Here is a 22,246-nt window from a genome sequence, read left to right on the forward strand (position 1 = left end):
CTGTTTTAGCTACTATGTTATTGTAGTTATTATTGCTTGTAACTCTCCAATTTTATTTTGAATGCTTTGTACATTCATTTGTGAACCATTCAATCGTGACCCCTAATTTTTTTTGGAACATTGAGCCTTATTCTTTTCCTAGTTTTCTAATTTAATGTTTTGAATTCCCTTGCTCCTTCTGCAACAATGTTTTTATCTCACTACTATCTCATAGTCTGTTTATTCCATTTTCTCTTCTGATATTTTCTCACTGCTTGTTTCAGGTCTTCTGCCTCTATTCCAATGGCTTTATTAATGCCTTTTGAGTCTTGCACCTAGACATTCCCCAACTCCTGACATATTAGATTAAATGGACCCCCATTGCTCCATTTACCGTGTTTTGGATAACTCAAAACAGTAATTCAGAGAAAAGGTGCTGCAGTAGCAACTGACAATTCTAGTTATGGTTCTACTGAAAAAATTATTCATAATTAATTTAATATTTTTAATCCGCAGTACATAATGGACAAGCTTACAAGGCACAATCTTCTGTGAACTGCCTGCGAGTTTACTCCTTTCTAGCAAAATGCACTCTGGATTGTGACAGCAAGTTTTGCATCCATCTCTTGTACTACTCACTGTCACCATACTTAGTTGTGTGTGAGCTTACACCCCCTGAAGTTTTTCCAAAGGAAAAATCAGTAATTATTTAATAGGAGCTTGACAAGACAATACTACATTTATGTACATAAATGAGATAGTCAAATGTATTTCCTTATTTATCTTTTCCCCCGTGGCAGAAACTTGGGCAACTATCTGCAACAGTTTGCATGCTTTCAACAAGCATTGTTCAGCATCTGAAAAAAATAATAGTGCACTGGGGCAAATTGCTTATGGGAATAATGCCCCCTTGGGCCTTTTCTCCTGATTTTGTGCATAATATTAAATCTTAATTGTAGGTGGAAGTTGAACTTTCTAAAAATGAGAAAGATGGTGCCTATGGTAGTTAATTTAACAATTTGTGTTGTCTGTGATTTTTTTTTTCCAGGGTTGTAAAGTGCGGGATCATGTTGTCAAATTAGCCAGTCAGCTTCAAAATGATAAACTTACTTCTGTACCAGTGGGTCAAGTGTACTGTGATGCCCTGCAACATACGGATATTGTATGTGTGGCATTCTGTAAAAACAAGGAAAGGTAATTAAAATAATTGCTAAACCCTAACTTGAACATTTTAAACTTGTTGCAAAATTATATTGAACCGATGAAAGTGTTTGTTATTTTTGCATTTGTAAGGATGGCATACATTGAATTTTTAAATACTGGTTACCATGCTTTAAAAAAAATTGTTCTGGGTGTGGGGGAAAACATGGGAGGTTCATGTGTCCTGACCAACAGTCAGTGGTGCATTTTACTTACATATTTAATGTAGTTTTTGTACTTGTGTATTTATTAGAACTTCTTTATTTATAATTAGTAGGACCTATATTTACAATTATTCAAATTTATATTCATATAATTTTACACTTAATCTTTTTATATCTTCCTAAATCTCAAATCTGTTAAAATAATAAATTTGTCACATCCTGACATGAATTCGCTACCATTTGAATGGAAATCAAAATGTCGACAGATTTCAAATAACCTGAAAGCTGGTATAAAAGCAAATATCAATAGTAACTTTCAGATGTTTAATTTGTAATAACCTATCCACACATTCCTGCATATTCCCAATCTTTGTGCCTGTTAGTTAAAATTCTTGCTAGCTTTGTTTTCATTCACTTATTCATACTGGGAGTCAGATACATGGTTACAAATGTGGTGTAAAATTCAACCTTGCCAAAAGCTGATCCCAATGTAAACAGTAAGTTAGCTGTTTAATGATCATTCTGGTTTTGGAAAGAGCAGAGAGTATTACCAGTGTTCCATTCTTACTGGTGACCAGTACATGAGATCAGAGCTACAGTTTAATCAAGCAGGAAAGTGCTTTAGAGAGGCTGGGAGATGCAAAACTTGGGCACTACAACGCCACTGATGCCAGGAGGGTCTAATTATACAGTATGCTAAGTTTACATAGGCAGTTTCCATTAGAAAGATGGACATGGGAATTTGTAATAGAACAGTGCGTGCAGATGTAAGATTTATAATATGTTGGTAAGTCATCTGTGGCGTTGCACACAGGTGCCGAGACCAAATTCAATCGGATGGTCGAACAGGGTTAGAGGGCCAGGTGGTAACTGGACTAAGGTGGGAAGGAGAGAAAAGAGAGGGTGATTAAGCAGATGGGGGGCAAAAAGAGGGGGAGAAAAGGAGAAGCATGAGGAAGGATATCGGAGAGGGGATGGGATAGGGAAGTTTCTGTCAACAACAAAAATGATTCCATTGAGGGGAGATCCAATACAATGCAATGCTGCTCAGTTGGGAGATTCCATTCACAAAATTTAGCGAAAGTGGGAGCACATCCACAGAATGCTGTATTGGTGGCTGTCTGGTTGAAGTGTGCATGGCCCCATCTACAGAATGTTGCTCAGTGAGGGGTAGAAGAGCCATTGGGCCAAAAAGCAGCAATCATGCTAAAGTGCAGCACAGCTATTATTCAGCTGCAGCAAACAGAAAAATTAAGTAAGTTTGTGCTTGATAAATATATTTTATAGGCTGATTGGACAGCAGTACTGGGGAGGAAGTAACAGTAAAATTACCTTTCTTTACCGAAGATCGATCCTTGGCCCCCTCCTATTTCTCATCTGCATGTTGTCCCTTGGTAACATCATCCAGAAACACAGTGTCAGTTTTCACATGTATGCTGATGACACGCAGCTCTACCTCACTACCATTTCTCTCGACCTCTCCACGGTCTCTAAATTGTCAGACTGCTTGTCCGACATCCAGTTTTGGATGAGCAGAAATTTTCTTAAATTGAATATTGGGAAGACCAAAGCCATTGTTTTCGGTTCCCGCCACAAACTCTGTTCCCTAGACACTAACTCCATCCCTCTCCCCAATTTCTGTCTGAGGCTGAACCAGACTATTCGCAACCTTGGTGTCATATTTGACCCTGAAATGAGCTTTTGACCATATATCTGCAGCACAACTAAGACCGCCTATTTCCACCTCAGTAATTTTGCCCATTTCCGCCCTTGCCTCAGCTCATCCGCTGCTGAAACCCTCATCCATGCCTTGACTATCCCAATGCACTCGTGGCTGGCCTCCCACCTTCTACCTTACGTAAATCTAGTGGTGATCCAAAACTCAGCTGCTCGTGTCCTAACTCGTATGAAGTCCTGCTCACTCATTACCCCTGTGCTCGCTGACCTACATTGGCTTCCGGTTAAGCAATGCCTCTATTTCAAAATTCTCATGCTTATTTTCAAATCTCTCCATGGCCTCGCCCCTCCCTATCTCTCTAATCTCTTCCAGCCCCACAACCCTCCCCCCCCCCCCCCCCACCCCCCACCCCCCCAAGATGTCTGCGCTCCTCTAATTCTGCCCTCTTGAGCATCCCTGATTATAATCACTCAACCATTGTTGGCCGTGCCTTCTGTTGCCTCGGTCCCAAGCTCTCTCCGCCTCTCTTTCCTCCTTCAAGACACTCCTTAAAATCTACTTCTTTGACCAAGCTTTTGGTCATCTGCGTTCACTTCTACTTATTCTGGTAATACTCCTGTGAAGCGCCTTCGGACATTTCACTACATTAAAGGCGCTATATAAATACACGTTTTGTTATACCAAGATCTCTGCATTGGTGCAGTGATTATTGGGTACTGCCACCACAGTTCCAATAGAGATTGAAGAAAACAAAAAGAACTTGCATTTATATAGTGCCTTTCACAACTTCAGGACATCCCAAAGCTCTTTACAGAAAATGAAATGTAGTCACTGTGGTAATATATGAAATGCAGCAGCCAATTTGTGCACAACAAAGTCCCACAAACAGCAATTAAATAATCCAGGACATCCGTATTTAGGTGATGGTTGAGGGATAAATGTTGGCCAGGACATGGGGCGAATCCCTGTGCTCATCTTTGAATAGTGTTGTGGGATCTATTACATCCACCTAAAAGGGTAGATGGGCCTTGGTTTAATGTCTTATCCTACAGTACTGCAATGAAGTGCTCGTCTAGATTATGGGACTTGAACCCACGAGCTACTGACTCAGAGACGAGAGTGCTACCACAGAGACAAGGTTGTACCATCAGTTGATTGACAGTCATGTTATGTTGTGCTCCACTTTACTTCATGAGTGACATAACAAGACCCTCCCAGTGTCACCCACAGGTGCAATAATAATGAAATGTTGCATGTTTCTTCATATAAGTAGGAGAAATAAAATGGGGGGATAATGAGGGGAGATGGTTGGATGAGGACAAGAAGGCAATGGGGGACAAAGGGCAGGGTTGGATAGCACTAAGTTGGGGAAACTTGCTCCTCAATACAAGGGAGTAGCCCCGCGCCCATCTCTGTGGTGTGGGGGATAACGCGACAAAGGATAAGTTGTCAGCTAAGGATGGTGGCGGGGAGGGGCTAATACTGTTACATCTGGGTGAAGAGCTGGAAGAGACACAAGTTGCTTCTCAGCAGGTGGGGAACAATTTGCTTCTTCCTGGATGGTGTGAGTGGGGGGCGGCGGGGGGAAGTTACCGTGCATGAGGCAGGAATAAACCAAAAAAAAACTGGGGAGGCAAAATTCAACTTAGCAGGTTGCAGGAATTTGTTCTTCGTGGAGGAAAAAGAGAATGTCATGTTTGTGCTCCGTGATGATGGCCCAGATCAGTGGGGGTGGGAAGTCCACTTTGACCTCTGGAGGTGGAGGTAAGGATGAGATTTTCTTTGGCGGTAAGAGAAAGGGAACTAGGTTATCTTTGCTTTCAGTATGAGAACATATATAAGAACATCAGAAATAGGAGCAGGAGAAGGCCATACGACCCCTCGAGCCTGCTCCGCCATTTAATATGATCGTAGCTGATCCAATCATGGACTTGGGTCCACTTCCCTGCCCGCTCCCCATAACCCCTTATTCCCTTATCAGTTAAGAAACTGTCTATCTCTGTCTTAAATCCATTCAATGTCCCAGCTTCCACAGCACTCTGAGGCAATGAATTCCACAGATTTACAACCCTCTGGGAGAAGAAATTCCTCCTCATCTCAGTTTTAAATGGGCGGCCCCTTATTCTAAGATTGTGCCCCCTAGTTGCAGTCTCCCCTATCAGTGGAAACATTCTCTCTGCATCCACCTTGTCAAGTCCCTTCATAATCTTATACGTTTCAATAAGATCATCTCTCATTCTTCTGAATTCCAATGAGTAGAGGCCCAACCTACTCAACCTTTCCTCATAAGTCAACCCTCTCATTTCTGGAATCGACCTCGTGAACCTTCTCTGAACTGCCTCCAAAGCAAGTATATCCTTTCGTAAATATGGAAACCAAAACTGCACGCAGTATTCCAGGTGTGGCCTCACCAAGACCCTGTATAACTGTAGCAAGACTTCCCTGCTTTTATACTCCATCCCCTTTGCAATAAAGGTCAAGATTCCATTGACCTTCCTGATCACTTGCTGTACCTGCATACCAATCTTTTGTGTTTCATGCACAAGTACCCCCAGGTCCTGCTGTACTGCAGCACTTTGCAATTTTTCTCCATTTAAATAATAACTTGCTCTTTGATTTTTTTTCTGCCAAAGTGCATAACCTCACACTTTCCAACATTATACTCCATCTGCCAAATTTTTGCCCACTCACTTAACCTGTCTATGTCCTTTTGCAAATTTTTTGTGTCCTCCTCACCCATTGCTTTTCCTCCCATCTTTGTATCGTCAGCAAACTTGGCTACATTACACTCGGTCCCTTCTTCCATGTCATTAATATAGATTGTAAATAGTTGGGGTCCCAGCACTGATCCCTATGGCACCCCTAGTTACTGATTGCCAACCAGAGAATGAACCATTTATCCCGACTCTGTTCTCTGTTAGTTAGCCAATCCTCTATCCATGCTAATATATTACCCCCAACACTGTGAACTTTTACCTTGTGCAGTAACTTTTTATGAGGCACCTTGTCAAATGCCTTCTGGAAGTCCAAATACACAACATCCACTGGTTCCCCTTTATCCACCCTGTTCGTTACATCCTCAAAGAATTCCAGCAAATTTGTCAAACATGATTTCCTCTTCATAAATCCATGCTGACTCTGTCAAAGCTGTATATCTTGTATAACAGCAAGGATATCTCGTAGGCTGTCTGCAAAATTCCTCTGAGGGCAGTACTCAGTGATGTGCTTCAGGGTCTGATTAGGAGCTCCACAGTTGCATGATTTATTTCATAGAATCATAGACTGGTTACAGCACTGAAGGTGGCAATTCGGCCCGTCGAGCCCGTGCCGGCTTTCTGCCAGAGCACTTCAGCTAGTTCCAATCACCCGCCCTTTTCCCATAGCCCTGCAAAATGTTTTCCTTCAGGTACTTATCCAATTCCCTTTTGAAATCCACGATTTAATCTGCCTCCACTCGGGCAATGCATTCCAGATCCTAACCACTCGGTGCGTAAATTTTTTTTCCTCATGTCACCTTTGGTTCTTCTGCCAATCACCTTCAATCTGTGTCCTCTTGTTTTCGACCCTTCTACCAATGGGAACAGTTTCTCTCCATCTACTCTGTCTAGACCCCTCATGATTTTGAACATCTCTATCAAATCTCCTCTCCACCTTCTCTGCTCTAAGGAGACCAACCCCAGCTTCTCTAGTCTATCCACATAACTGAAGTCCCTCATCCCTGGAAACATTGTTATAAATCTTTTCTGCACCCTCTCTAAGGCCTTCACATTCTTCATAAAGTGGAGTGCCCAGAATTGGACACAATACTCCAGTTGAGGCCGAACCAGTGTTTTTATAAAGATTCATCATAACGTCCTTGCTTTCGTACTCTATGTCTCTATTTATGAAGCCCAGGATCTCATATACTTTTTTAACTGCTTTATCAACCTGCCCTGCTGCCTTCAACAATTTGTGCACATATACCCCCAGGTCCCTCTGTTCCTGCACCCCCTTTAGAATTGTAGCCTTTAGTTTATATTGCCTCTCCACGGCCCCAAGTTTCATGCCACGGCGAAAACGGCGCACCTCCGAGCTGGGCGCCTGTTTTTCGCGCCGAAAACTGCGCCTAAAAAAAAAAGTCCGATATTCAGCTCGATGTCTGCTTGGCGCGGCGCGCTCTTCGCAGCAGGGGGCGGAGCCTAACACTCACGCCGATTTTCTAAGTAGCAGGGGGCGGGAACAATTTAAATTAGCCTTCGTGGTGCCGGCAACCCTGCACGCGCAGTCTCACACAAACATTGGCACTCGGCCATTTTTAAAAATACTGCAGAAAAAGTGAAGATTTGTTTCTTGGACCCCTGCAAAGGCTTATAATTTAATTTTTTTTGATATTTCTCTGTGTGAGGGAGTGCTTTTAGCAGCACTGCTGAATAAATCACCTGCTGAAATCAGTGAGTTCAGCTTTTCACTGCTAAACTTGCAGAACCGGTGCTGCATTGGTGCATGCAAATTAAGGACTGTGTGTTTGGAGAAATAAGAGTGCCAATTCAACTTTGCAATAATACGTAGTGTTGACAATGCAGCACCCATTCTGCAAATTTAAATATAAAACTGTCGATGTGGCTGCCTCTCCCTGTCCAAATGGCCTCAGTCCCCCTCACAGCTAGAAGGCTGCTGTTGTATCTTTGGCTGCCGGCCAGCCACTGACGGCGCTGATATCCTATGGCCGAATGGCCGCACGTCCGTCCGCTGCTGATTCTTTGGCTACCGGCCAGCCACTGACGCCGCCCCTAAAGCGTGGCCGAATGGCCTCAAGAACCTTAATGAGCTGCGTGTGTCCTGCGTTGATTCTTCGGCTGCCGGCCAGCCACTGACGCCGCTGATATCTCATGGCCGAATGGCCTCACATCGGTCCGCTGATTCTTCGGCTGCCGGCCAGCCACTGATGCCGCTGATATCTCATGGCCGAATGGCCTCGGGTCCGTCCAGTGCTGCTTCTTCGCGGCCAGCCACGAAGAGAATGAAGGCCTGCCTCAAGCACTGCAGCTCAGCTCGAAGCTTGCTGCCGCTGCCGTCGAGTCACTGATGCCACACCGCTGCCTGTCTCCAACATGAAAGGCCTGCCTGAAGCACTTTCACACAGGTAGGAACATGGTTTATTTAATCTTTTCTTTGCTTATAAATTTTTATTCAGGTTGGATTTATTTGTATAATATTTGTATAAGTATAACTAAGGATTGATTGTAGAATTTAATGACTTCCCTTCCCCCCCCCCCCCACCTCGTTCCCTACGCCTAATTTGTAACCTACGCCTGATTTTCTAAAGTGTAGCCAAGGTTTTTTCGAGCGTACAAAAATCTTCACTTACTCCATTCTAAGTTAGTTTGGAGTAAGTTTTCACTCACGAAACTTTGAAATCAGGCGTAAGTGGCCGGACACGCCCCCTTTTGGAAAAAAAAATTCTGTTCCAAAGTGAAACTGTTCTAACTGACTAGAACTGGAGCAAACTAAATGTCGAGAATTCCGATTTCTAAGATACTCCGTTCTACACCAGTTGCTCCTAAAAATCAGGAGCAAATCATGTGGAAACTTGGGGCCCACGTGTCTGCCCATTTCACCAGCCTGTTTATGTCCTCTTGCAGTCTATCACTGTACTCCTCACTGTTCACTGTTCTTCCAAGTTTTGTGTCATCTGCAGATTTTGAAATTGTGCCCTGTACATCCAAGTCATTAATATATTATCAAGAAAAGCAATGGTCCCAATATCGACCCCTGGGGAACACCACTGTATATCTTCCTCCAGTCTGAAAATCAACTGTTCACCACGACTCTCTGATTTCTGTCACTTAATCAATTTCGTATCTAGACTGCCACTGTCCCTTTTATTCCATGGGCTTCAACTTTGCTGGCAAGACTATCATATTGCACTTTATCAAACATCTTTTGGAAATCCATGTACACCACATCAATCGCACTGCCCTCATTAACCCTCTCTGTCACCTCATCAAAAAACTCAATCAAGTTAGTTAAAGACAATTTGCCCTTGACGAATCCATGCTGGCTTTCCTTAATTAATCCACACTTGTCCAAATGACTGTTAATTTTGTCCCGAATTATTCTTTCTAAAAGCTTCCCCTCTCCTGAGGATAAACAGACTGGCCTGTAGTTGCTGGGTTTATCCTTGCACCCTTTTTTGAATAAGGGTGTAACATTTGCAATTCTCCAGTCCTCTGGCACCACCCCCCCTATCTAAGGAGGATTGGAAAATTATGGCCAGTACCTCCGTTATTTCCACCTTCACTTCCCTTAGCATCCTAGGATGCATCCCATCTGGTCCTGGTGACTTATCTGCTTTAAATACAGCCAGCCTGTCTAGTATCTCCTCTTTATAAATTTTTATCATCCCGTATCTCACCTACCTCCTCTTTCATTATGACTTTGGCAGCAACATCTTACTTGGTGAAGATAAATGCAAAGTACTTATTTAATACCTCAGCCATGCGTTGGTCTCCTATTTGGTCCCTAATCAGCCACACCCCTCCTCTTATTACCTGTTTATTATTTATTTGCAGATTTAACGATGTCTTTCGCTCAATGCAGTGGTGGAAGTGTCTCTTATTCTGTTTCTGTCACCTTTTCAGGACAAGCAGTGTTAGAGGGTGGACGAGTTGTTGAATCAAGAAGGGGAAAGAGGGGGATGGGGGCTGGAAATGAGGGAAGGGAAAGAGGTGGCAGAAGGAAGGAGACAGAAAAGGATGGTGAGGTGGGGGGGAGGAATTAAGGGCGGGCGTTTGAGTCTTTTTCAATCAGCAGCAGTAGGCTTTGAAGATTATGGTGGGTGATTTTGCCTCCACTGTGGTACAATGGTTTCTGATGTTGAATGCTGTCTCAGCACGTGGGCTGGTGAGGATTTCTTCATTTAACTGGCAAGGTCAGTATGCAATTTTTGTTCCAGCATGGGAGCAGGAGAAATACTTTTTTTCTCAGCTGGGTTGGATGCATCTTGAGTTGCATTATGGACAGCTGGGGGCTGTTGCTGAGTCGTGGGATCAGTATTCGTCACGCAGCTGTTTTATGTTTTCTTTGCATGGGAGTGCAAAATTGTTCATATTGCTGGTCTGGTGCGACAGATCTGGCTAGTGTTGGAGATGGAGATCTTGCTTACCATGAGTTCTTTACTGGAAATCCAATTGCTAGTTCTGTTATTAAATAAGATCAGAGTACCATCTTTGTGCGGGCCATATGCATCCTTAGTTGAATTTTTCATTGATTTTTCCAAGTCTATGATCTTGTGGGGGTTTTTTAAAAAGCCTTTCTGACAAATTTTGCCTTCTCTTCATGTGATTCCAAGGGTGGCTTACTTATTTTTGCGTTGCCTGGCTCTTGTATTATATTATCATGTAACTTTGTGCTCATAGTACCACCTATAGGTGCAATACCATTGAAGTGTCGCAACCATGCACTGTTTTTAGTATATAATAGATAACTGGTTGATCTCCTAAAGCATTGCATAATGGGGTATCAAAGCCAAGAATAATGTTCAGGTGAAACAAAGTTAGAGGGTGGGATATAATTGAGCCAGGGCACAAAAAGTTCTGCGTCTGATCCTTAATTTATATTCTCATTATAAATTCTTTGCCCATATTTATAATGGAATCTGGCAACGTAAACTTGTCACATTGTAATTACATCTTCCTGGTAGTGAAGCCAGGATATAAGGCAGATGCATTTTAATGCAAAGAAGTGTGAAATAATGCATTTTGATAGGAAGAAAGAGGAGAGGCAATTTAAACGAAATGGTACAATTTTAAAGAGGCTGCAGGACCGGAGAGACCTGGGGGTGTATGTATACAAATCTTTGAAGATGGCAGGACCAGTTGAGATGACTGTTTAAAAAAGCATATGGGATCCTTGGTATTATTAATAGAGGAATAGAGTAGAAAAGCAAGGTCGTTATGCTAAACTTTTATAAGTCACTGATTAGGCCCCAGATGGAATATTGTATCCAATTCTGGGCACCACACTTTAGAAAAGGATGCTAAGGCCTTGGAGAGGATGCAGAGGGGATTTACTAGAATGGTACCAGGGATGCGGATTTCAGTTACATGTAGAGACTAGAGAAGCTTGGTGTTATTCTCTGAGCAGAGAAGGTTAAGGGGAGATTTGATAGAGGTGTTCAAAATCATAAAGATTTTTGATAGAGCAAATAGAGAGAAACTATTTCCAATGGTAGAAAGGTTGGTAACCAGAGGACACAGATTTAAGGTGTTTGGCAAAAGAGCCAGAGGCAAGATGAGAAGAATTTTTTTTTACGCAGTGTTCTGATCCAGAATGCACTGCCTGAAAAGGTGGTGAAAGCAGATTCAATAATAACTCTCAAAAGGGACTTGGATAAATACTTGAAGGGGAAAGTTTTGCAGGGCAATGTGGAAAGGGCCGGGGAGTGGGACTTCTTCGATAGCTCTTTCAAAGAACCGCACAGGCATGATGGGTCGAATGGTAACCTCGTGCCCTGATTCTATGATAACAGTATAACACAAGAAGTTATGATGATGATTGGGGTGGGGGTCGACAGGAAGTACACACACATGCTAGGTGTATACATATTGTGTGTATGTATATATATATTTTTTATTTCTTTTAAACGCTTACTATATATATGCTTACGTACCTGGAATCTTATTTAGCTGCACTTGCATTAACTGTAAACAGTAAATCAATTTGGCGACATAACTGACACACACAGCTTGCAATTTCCTCTAGGCAAATATTGATTGTGTAGTATTTGTGACAAGTACATTGGTTAAAAACCCACTATAAAGTGTACATAGGAATTTATAATGGCAAAAAAGTTGACGCAAAAGTGGCAAAGCACGATAACAGGAAGTCATGTACAGTCAGAAAGTCAGACATGCAAGCATAAGATTTACACAATATAGACAGAGTAAATTTAGATAAGCAAAGTGTTGTAAAATTAGTATAAGTGCTTTCTCATTTTTCTATTCTGATTATGAACATTTAAGTTGGTTGAAAGTGTTCCAAGTACTTTATGATATTCACTCAGGTGTACTATCCTTCCTTTATCCTCGATCGTTGATCATGCAGTCCCCATTGCCTGTGCTTCGTTGCTTAGCTTTGTGCATCTGCCCTTGTATGATCCCACTTCGGCCTTTTCTGGATGGCTTATCTTCCTCCGCACTGTATACTTGTTCTTTTTTTCTTTTTCCCCCTCTCTTTTCCCCTCAGTTATTTGACCACCACCCCTTCCCCCACACACAGCTATAACTTATTACTAGAACTTGACCTTGATAGTTTCTGTGGAGCTCCATTCAAGTGTGTGTGAAACTGTGGACCTGGTAGTATTGTGTGTGCTAAAATTTGCTTACGCAAAAGGGTAAACTTTCTGCAATTCATTGAATACCCTCCCCCCCCCCCCCCCCCGCCCCCAATAAAAAGATCAGATTAAAATAAAGAATGGGTTAGCATCCTGTAGTAATTTCATTTGAGGATACATTTTCTTGGAATTAAATATTTAGTCAGTCGTTAAATTAATGTTTAAAAATATAATTTGCTTCTCTCATTAAGTTTTCATTTCATTCAGTAATGCAAACAATAATTCTGAAGAGAAGGACCTTGATTTTGAAATCTTAGCTGACCCCAATTCACGGAGAGGACAGAAAATCGGAGATGTCACAACTGTAAGTATTTACACTTTTCAGTAGTGGCTTTCCTGATTGCGGGCGTGGTTGGGGCAGGTAAATTGGTATTTTAAAAGTGGAGTTGTATTCTACTGATTGTTTTATAATGAAAAATATCTGTACTCCTACCTGTGTTTCAGGCACCTTTTGTTAATGTTTATTGCTTCAAAATGAAACTTGTATTTATATAGCATCGTATCACATGTTCAGGATTTCCCAAAGCACTTTACAGTTAATTGATTACTTTTGAAAAGCAGTGACTTTTACGTAGGTAAACATGACAGCCAATTTGCAGGCAGCAAGTTGCAACAAATATCAAATTAATGGCCAGATAATATGTTTGTGATAGTTTAGGGCAGACTGTTGGCCAGGATATTCCTACTAATTAGAATATCTGGTCAAGAATCTTCGAGGACCTGTTGGAGGAATAACTAATTAGAGACATTCTCCAACATATCTTTAATATGACAGCATAAATGGGGGTGGTAGGTTGAGCAATATTTTTTGGTTTTTTATTAGTAATAGACCAATAAAAACGTGTTAATCGTTGATCTCTGGTGCTTAGTTGGTCCTGGCAATTCTTACGTCCCCTAGATGAGTGCAGTTCACAACTTAATATCCAATATAGTGGCCAGCTATGAATTAGTGAAACTTTTTCCATAAGAGCAGTTCAATTCTGTTGGGAGATGCGCATCAATCTCGTGATCCTCTGGGTTGTGATTATGGCAGTCTCAATTATGGATCTACCAGTTTGCCTTGTTCTGGTTTGAAATATAATTTAATAAAGTTTACCAAAAGGAACACAATAGATTTTGTGTTGTACCTCATTTTTGACACTTAAGGATTAAAAGTTTTCTTAATTATGAAATAAGCTTTGGCTGTTAATTCTTAGTACTCGAAGCAATAAAACTTCTTTGGCTTTGATTGTTTAAATGTAAATCAGAAGATAGTAATGGACAGTGACTTGATTTAGATTCATCACTTTGGAAACATTTCAGAATATTAGATGTCTGTAAACACTCCATACAAGAGGCTTTATTTACAGCAGTATTAAAAATCAGGGATGCCTAAAAATGTATAAAACTGATACAAATGCTGTGTTTTAAATCGTTGTTTTGGACTGGAGACAAGGTATCTCCTTAGAATGCGGGAATACTTAGAAATACTAATTATCTGTGGTTTTCAAGTTAAGGCTTCAGGTATTTTTAAGACAATTTGTATAGCAAAGGCTTAGAATCGAAGAAAGTTTGTAGGAATTAACATAAACAGGCAGTTTGCTATGTCGTAAAAGAGATAGCAAGTAGTTTTCTGGTTTGGGCCTCATGGTTCAAAGAGTAGAGGGATAAGGCTTTGTATTGATTGTACCTAGGAGAATAGAGACAGATGGCCTAACATTGGCCATGATTTGCATCAATTTTTTTTTTAAGAGTAAGTTGTTTTTTTCTGGCGTAAGTTAGAAAATGCCATTTTCCCCAAAAGATTTGTTCCAGAGTAAGTCAGTTAGGTACGATTTTTTTTTAGGAGTTTTTTTTTCAAAAAGGGGCGTTCCCAGACACTTAAGCCAGTTTTGGCCATTTATGCCACTTTGGCCAGCAAAAACTTACTCCAAATTCACTTAGGTCAGCATATGTGGCCAACTCTGAAAAACCTTTCAGGCAGTTAAGAAAAGGCAGCACACATTCAGCAGACATTAGGGCAGGGATAAGGGAGGGAAGGGAACTGGAGAGGACCTCAACAACCAAGCAGCAAGGAAAAGCTCAAACCAATAAAATTCAATAAAAAAGGTAAATCCTACCTTATCTTTAAAGTCTGCCCGGGAAAGGCAGCGGGCCGGCCTGTGTGTGAGGCCATTCGGCCTGGGATAGGGGAGGGAAGATGCACCGGAGAAGTGCGAGCTTGTGGACCGGAGAACTTACAGCTGCTGGATCTGCACATTTTATCGCGGGGGCGGGCGAGAGAGCGAGAGAGAGGCTGCTGTGCTTTTCATTGCGGGGGGGTGGGGGGATGGGGGGAGAGGAGGAGAGGAGGAGAGGAGGAGAGGAGGAGAGGAGGAGAGGAGGAGAGGAGGGAGAGCCCGCCGAGCGACCGGAGAAGCTGCTGTGCTTTTCATCGGGGCTGTGATGCTCTTTAAAAATGGCAGAGTACCAAATTTTCTCTCTCTACTGCGCCTGTGCGCACATCGGGGCTGGCACCACTGCACATGCGCAAAGGTGCCAGCACTGTTTTCGGTGTGGGCGTTTGACTCCGCCCCCCACTTCACTATCGACGCCACGCCAGGACTCCAGGAACTGTACACAGCGGCCAGGATGGGGTGAGTTTTTCCCGGCGCCGTTTCCAGTGTGCAAAGTCGGCGGGCTTGAGGTCAGTGTGCTAACAAAACTGCTTGGGGAAAATCTAGCCCAGAGAGACATCAAAGAAATTCCAACAAAAAGCATCTTCGAAAAGGTATAAACAATGACGTGACCAAAATCGTAAGACATCTTTGAGACGGGTTTTGTTTCAAGAATCAAGACAAAGAACTAGAAGTCTTATTGGATATTAAATTTTTTAGAGAAACCTCTATAGGTCAAAAGGTCTTGTCAATATCCAGGTTCAGGCCCGCCCCTAAAAAGAGAATAAAAGTAACACTTAGAGATCGTTTCACCACAAATACTGTGAGGGGAGAACGAAACAGAAGTCGAGCTGGTCAAACACTTTTTGAGTGATCCCATGCTTTACCGAAGGAAGATTGGTTTACAGTTGATCCTGATTATTAAATTGACCAGAAATTGGCTTAAACTTGCCATACTTCCAACAGCAGTTAATGTGTTAATTTCAAAATTACTGTTCTGAATAACATTTTTTAAACATTTAGCAGCAAACTAGACTGGTCATCACTTTTCTATATTTCATGCTTAAATGTTTTCAGCCCTAATTTAATTTTTGCTGTTAATATTCATTAAAGGTTTATTTACAAATCTTTTGAATGGATTGATTACAACTCAGTAAAATTATTTATAATGCAGATAAATTCTGACTATTTTCTTGCTGAGTGTGTGCTTGTCATGGATGCTTTGCTGTAATATTTCCTGTTTTGATTTTTTTCTTTTGCTTGTTTCACACTCTTTCTCTGACTACTTTTTGCAGTTTTCACTTTTGAAAAATTGGAGTTTGCAGCTGGTATGTTAAATAATTATTGCTGTTTAGTATTCTAAAATTGTTCTTGTAACATTGTATGTTAATGTTTAAATGTTGAAATGATTTATGAATATCTGGTTAACGAGGATAAGTTGGATTGCCTTCAAAAGTAAACATTGCCATCACTTGTGAATTCTGAAGACTCGAGATTAAATGCTCATTCTTCTTGCAGGAAATTTAAACTCTTTAAAGGTTATATTTCAATTTCCTACATCAGGTGTCGCCATTTTAAGTTGCGTAAATCAAAATTCTAACATGCATCCCAAGGGGCATCAGAGGAACAAAATGATACTGAGCCAAAGAAAGAGACATTAGGACAGGTAACCAAAAGCTTGGTCAAAGTCTTTGAAGAGTGTCATTAAGGAGGAGCAAGAGGTTGAGAGAGAGAATTCCATAGCTTGGGGTCTATACAGCTGAAGGCATGGCTGCCAATGGAGAGGTGAAGGAAATCTGGGATGGATAAGAGGCTCGAGTTGGAGGAACACAGTTCTTGGAGGATTGCAGAGCTTAAGAAGGTTACAGAGTTATGGAGGAGCAAGGCCACGGAGGGATTTGGACACACAGATGGGAATTTAAAAATCGAGGCATTGTTGGACTGGGAGCCAATGTAGATCAGTGAGCACAGGGGTGATGGGTGAATGGGACTTGGTGCGAATTATGATACAGGCAGCAGAGTTTTGGATGAGTTTAAGTTTATGGAGGGTGCAAATGGGAGGCCCATCAGGAGGGCATTGAAACAGGTGAGTCTGGACTTAACAAAAGCATGGATAAGGGTTTCCGAGGCTGATGGGCTGAGGCAGGGGTGTAGATGGACATTATTTCTGAGGTGGAAGTAGGGGGTCTGTGTGATAGAGGATATGGGGTCAGAAGCTCAGCTCATTGTTCGCACCTTGGCATCCTATTTGACAATCTGGTTCAGCCTGAGACAGTGGCCAGGGAGGGGAATGGAATAAGAGTCAAGGGAACAGAGTTTGTGGCAGCGAATGAAGACAATGCCTTTAGTCTTCCCAATGTTTAATTGAAGGAAATTTCAGCTGATCCAGGACTGGATGTCAGACAAGCAGTTTGATAATACAGAGGCAGTGGGAGGGGTTGAGAGGTGCTGGTGAGGTATAGACATAGTGTTGTCAGCGTACATGCGGAACCTGACGTGGTTTTGTATGAGGTCGCTGACTGCTTACTGAGTTGCACCCTATGGAGCAGCTTGTTCCAAGTCATGTACCTGAGCACTCCCCCTGTTGAGTCTGACAACCTGAAATTGGGGTGGGGAGGAATGATAAATTGCATTAAATTTAAAATTAGTGTTTTTAAATAAAAACTCCTCCTTGATGGGAGGAATACTGTAGATTGAAAGTACTTTTCCATTTACACACTTGGCTTCTCCTTCAGTCCTCTCCTAAAGTTAACTTCCAATATGATTTCCTGTTGCACCTTTAAGGTATTTGCATCAGATGCTTTCTCCAGTTCAGCATCAATGGGTCACTTCCATAAGCGCACCTCACGATACCTACAATCCAGATAGCAATTTATACTGCTCAGTATCTAGTTGAACGACAGCATGGCCAGGGGGCCATAACAACGAACCCTTGTCCTGTATGTCAGCTCCTGAAATATGACAGGTGCCATCACATGACTTCTTGGAAGGGGGACTGAAAAGCACTCCATTGAGATGACACACAACTTCAAACCAACAACTGGTTTATTCTACGTAAAATACGTAAATGAACAGTATTCAGTTTTCTCAGTGAGAACAATAAAGACTCAACTTGCTCTTTAAACATCGGCTAACCACCTATAGCTAAGTTACTGAGGCTAGCTGGCCTAGACTTTTAAAGCAACTTCTTATTGCCGCAGTGAATCTCCTGTGTCTGAGAGACTAGAGTCAGACAGACTTCTCTATTCCCTGCTATAAGCCTTTGAGGTAGAGTGTTCGGCTCACCAAGTGTCAATCAAAGTTACTACTTTTTGAAATATGAATATGAAGGTCCCAAATGTAGACTTTAGGTAAGCACCCAACTTTTTGAATGGAATAGCCCCATGGGCGTCACTAAGCGTGCTCTAATTACAATAGATCGAGATATTTGTAATCATACACAACGATTGCTCTCTTTTGAATGACTAATTAACACCTCAGATTAGCATAGTAACCACCACAGACTGCTGGCTTATTAAAAACATTACAGATGTATTATGCTGGTTAAAAAAAATCCATCTTGGACAACACAAATAATATTCAATTAATTATGCTTCTGTTCTTTCTAGAACTGCCTGAACAATATGCAGTCAAATATTACTTCATAAAATTGATGTAAATTTTTGAAAAATGTAGTTTTGATGACCAGTTTTTAAAAAAAATGGAATCTACAAATTTGATAAAGTTGAATTTTTTGGTTAACTGATTGTAGAAGTCAGAAAATCTAAAATAGATGACCACATGAAGTTTATCCCATTAGGTTATTAATAAATTTCTTATTCTCAGAGCTTTTTTTTTTAAAGTTGTTTTCCTCCTCTTTAGGTCCAAGGCCTTCTCCCCCACTACCAATATGATGTGCTATACCATCTAATTACTAAGAGGGTGGACAGGAGATCTGTTGCATATCTTTGCCAAGTCTGTCCAATCAAGCTGCTGGGCAGGACCAAACATGTCACTCACTGGTTTCTCACTGATTGGAATATCTCATCTCTGACTGCGTCCCCAATCCCACCTAGTTCAGATTGCAATCAAGTGTATGGAGAACAACCAGTGTTCCACCAGTTCATCATTCCACATTGGGGGAAGAGAGAAAGTGAAAATCAGTCACCATGATCTAATGGTTTTCAACCCCAATCTCTCCACATAAAAGTTATAGAAGTCATAGACTGGTTACAGCACAGTAGAAGGCCAAATTGGTCCGTTGAGCCCGTGCCAGCTATCTGCAAAAGCACTTCAGCTAGTCCCAATCCCCTGCCATTTCCTCATAGCCCTGAAAATTTTTTCCCTTTAGGTACTTATTTGAAAGCCATATTGAATCTACTTCCACCACCCTTTCAGGCAGTACATTCCAGATCATAACCACTCACTGTGTAAAACGGTTTTTCCTCATGTCGCCTTTGGACCTTCTACCAATCATCTTTAAATCTGTGTCCTCTGATTCTCGACCCCTCCACCAATGGAAACAGTTTCCCTCTATCTACTCCGTCTAGACCCCTCATGACTTTGAACTCCTCTATCAAATTTCCTCTGCTCCAAGGAGAACAACCCCAGTTTCTCCAGTCCATCCACAAAACTGAAGTCCCAGATCCTTGGAACCATTCTTATGTACCCCCTCCAAAGCCCCCACATCCTTCCCAAAATGCGGTGCCCATTTCTGGGGGGAATCCTTAGTTGATTTGCAGGAATTTTCTCCCAACTCCCACCAGAAAGCAATCTTTTTTTTACCATTTAATTGAAGTTTTACTAAAGAAAGGAAGACTTAGCTAGCACCTGCCACGACCACCGGATGTCTCAAAGCGCTTTACAGCCAATTAAATACTTTTTTGGCGTGTAGTCACTATTGTAATGTAAGAAACGTTATGAGTACGTAATGTTGTACTGCTATGTATCTAATCCATTATATTTCCTACGATCTGGATTTAGCTACATAGCAATGTTTTTCAAAATTGTTGTCTTTTTTTGTGAAATCTTGATTGAACTATTTGTCATCAGCACTATTTTGGAACCAAGGGCTTGCAATCACACCAAGGCCTGCTTTGATTAGCCCAATGCCCGTTGACTCCTCTTTCACTAGTGGCCACTCGCAGATTCTAGCATTAAAGTCTAGCTGCAAATAAATGCAATCGATCGCATGAAATTACACAAGTTTTGTTTATTTGTGGAGCCTGAGCCTCAGTTAAAAGAATGATGAAGGACTTAGTATAATCCAATATTCACATCTCCCAGTTAGCCATTTCCTTCCAATTATAGCTAGTTCTCATTAATTTCCCTCTAGCAGAAAGTAATATGGAACTCCATTGCTAGCTGTGGTTCTGTGTATAATATAATTGCTCCGATTCATATTGTATTTGAATTGCCTTTTTTAAATGATTAACGAAACCAATTGAAAAATGATTGTTAACGATGATCATTTTTCCAGTCAGCAGGTTGGAATGAGTGGTACATGTTTCTGAAAATATACAGAACTGTACTAGAACTTGAAATATTCAATTTAATGTTAAAACTATTTGAGATTCTATTTCGAAATAAAGCCATTGTTGCCCAATCAAAAACATTAGATAAAATATGTGATTTCTTTTAGAAGCAACAAGTTTTGTATTCTGAAGATGAAGAGTATACCACAGGTTCAGAGGTAACTGAGGATGAAGTGGGAGATGAAGAAGAACTGACAAAGAAAAGAGGTAAAAATGGATCATAAAGGTTGCATATAAAAATGTGTGTATATTGATGCATATCTTGGATATTTGTGAGAATTTAAAAATGTGTTTAATGTATTTTGTATTTAAATTGCCTAATGTATATGAGTACAAAACTTATATTTTGTAACATCCACTAAGAACATAAGAAATAGGAGCAGGAATGAGCCATTTGGCCCCTCAAGCCTGCTCCGCCATTCAATAAGATCATGGCTGATCTAATCTTGTCCTCAACTCCACTTTCCTGCCCGCTCCACATAACCCTCGACTCCCCTGTAGTTCAAAAATCTGTCTATCTCCACCTTAAGTATATTCAATGACCCAACCTCCACAGTTCTCTGGGGTAGAGAATTCCAAAGATTCACGACCCTCTGAGAGAAGAAATTCCTCCTCATCTCTGTTTTAAATGGGCCACCCCTTATTCTGAAACTATGCCCCACGAGGGGAAACATGCTCTCCGCATCTACCCTGTCAAGCCCCCTCAGAATCTTGTATTTTTCAATATCACCTCTCATTCTTCTAAACTTCAATGAGTATAGGCCCAACCTGCTCAACCTTTCTTAAGACAATTCCTTCATCGCAGGAATCAACCAAGTGAACCTTCTCTGAACTGCCTCCAATGCAAGTATATCCCTCCTTAAATAAAACCAAAACTGTACGCAGTACTCCAGGTATGGTCTCATCATCGCCCTGTACAGTTGTAGCAAGACTTCCCTACTTATACTCCATCCCCCTTGCAATAAGGGCCAACATTCCATTTGCCTTCCTTCCTAATTATTTGCTGTACCTACATGCTAACTTTTGGAGTTTCATGTACAAGGACCCCCAGATCCCTCTGTACCGCAGCATTTTGTAGTCTCTCTCTATTTAAATAATAATTTGCTTTTTTATTCTTCCTATCAAAGTGGATAACCTCACATTTTCCCACATTATACTCCATCTGACAATTTTTTGCCCACTCACTAACCTATCTATATCCCTTTGTAGATTCTTTGTGTCCTTCTCACAACTTACTTTACCACCTATCTTTGTATCATCAGCAAATTTGGCTACAGTACACTCGGTCCCTTCATCCAAGTCATTAATATAGATTGTAAATAGTTGAAGCCCCAACACTGATCCCTGTGGCACCCCAATATCCAATCCTCTATCCATACTAATATATTACCCCAAACCCCCTGAGCTCTTATCTTGCGCAGTAACCTTTTGGGCCCAAATTTGGTGAAACTTAAGTTCCGCCTGTTTTTCGGCAGTCCCCAGGTGGTGCGCCACTTTTTACCGCTGGGGCCGTGGGCGGGACTTTCATCCTGCTTTTCTCAGAGACCGGAGTGCAGCGGGCGGAAGAGGCCTTTCGACTTGGGAATCTTCGGCTCCCGAGTTGAGCGCATGCGCGGCTGTCGAGCTCTGCCCCCTGAGAGGCCAGAGATTGCCAACCTGAGTGGGGGGGGAAGAGAGATCGCTGTGGGGGGTGAGAGAGACTAATATTTTTATTATAGTTCATTAATAATGGAGTAAATAAGGCTTTATTAGACCATTTATATTATTGCCTTTGCCTAACAGTAGAAAATACTACAATCCATTTAAAAGTACATCAAACTGCGGAGAACTATAAAGATCTGTGTAATATCAAACAAACCTGTCAGCCCTGTGTAAATACCGCCCACTTAAGATCCACTTAAAAGCACCTTCTCCAGAACGGTATGCAGTTTCAGCGGTATGTCATGAAACTTGCACTTTTGGGCGGGGTATGTAGGTGGTCTACATGGGCGGGCGGTGTGCATACCGCCCAGCAGTATGTCACATTCATGAAACTTCCACCGGGCGGTATGTCAATGGTAATTACCTGTTTTTTGACCAAACTTGTATTTTTGGGCTGTTAGTGGGCAGTATGTCGATGAATTTCGGGCCCGTTACGTGGCACATTATCGAATGCCTTGTGGAAATCCAAATACACTACATCTACTGGTTCTTCTTTATCCACC

The 22,246-nt window shown here is 41.6% G+C and overlaps 1 protein-coding gene across 8 annotated transcripts in view; it reads left to right on the forward strand.

Annotated features, from left to right (window-relative positions):
• sanbr (SANT and BTB domain regulator of CSR) overlaps positions 1-22,246 on the forward strand; it is a 163,910-nt gene that overhangs the window by 72,443 nt on the left and 69,221 nt on the right. For 6 of the 8 annotated variants that reach the window (XM_070889628.1, XM_070889630.1, XM_070889635.1 and 3 more), the window contains 4 exons: positions 1,028-1,173; positions 12,602-12,698; positions 15,825-15,857; positions 20,150-20,249. In XM_070889628.1, the coding sequence (XP_070745729.1) occupies positions 1,028-1,173; positions 12,602-12,698; positions 15,825-15,857; positions 20,150-20,249 (376 nt within the window). The remainder of the gene's footprint in view (positions 1-1,027; positions 1,174-12,601; positions 12,699-15,824; positions 15,858-20,149; positions 20,250-22,246) is intronic. The other 2 variants (XM_070889633.1, XM_070889634.1) reach the window with 2 other exon arrangements.

This window comes from Pristiophorus japonicus, chromosome 9, assembly GCF_044704955.1.
Source record: "Pristiophorus japonicus isolate sPriJap1 chromosome 9, sPriJap1.hap1, whole genome shotgun sequence".
In the NCBI taxonomy this organism is placed as follows: Eukaryota; Metazoa; Chordata; class Chondrichthyes; family Pristiophoridae; genus Pristiophorus; species Pristiophorus japonicus.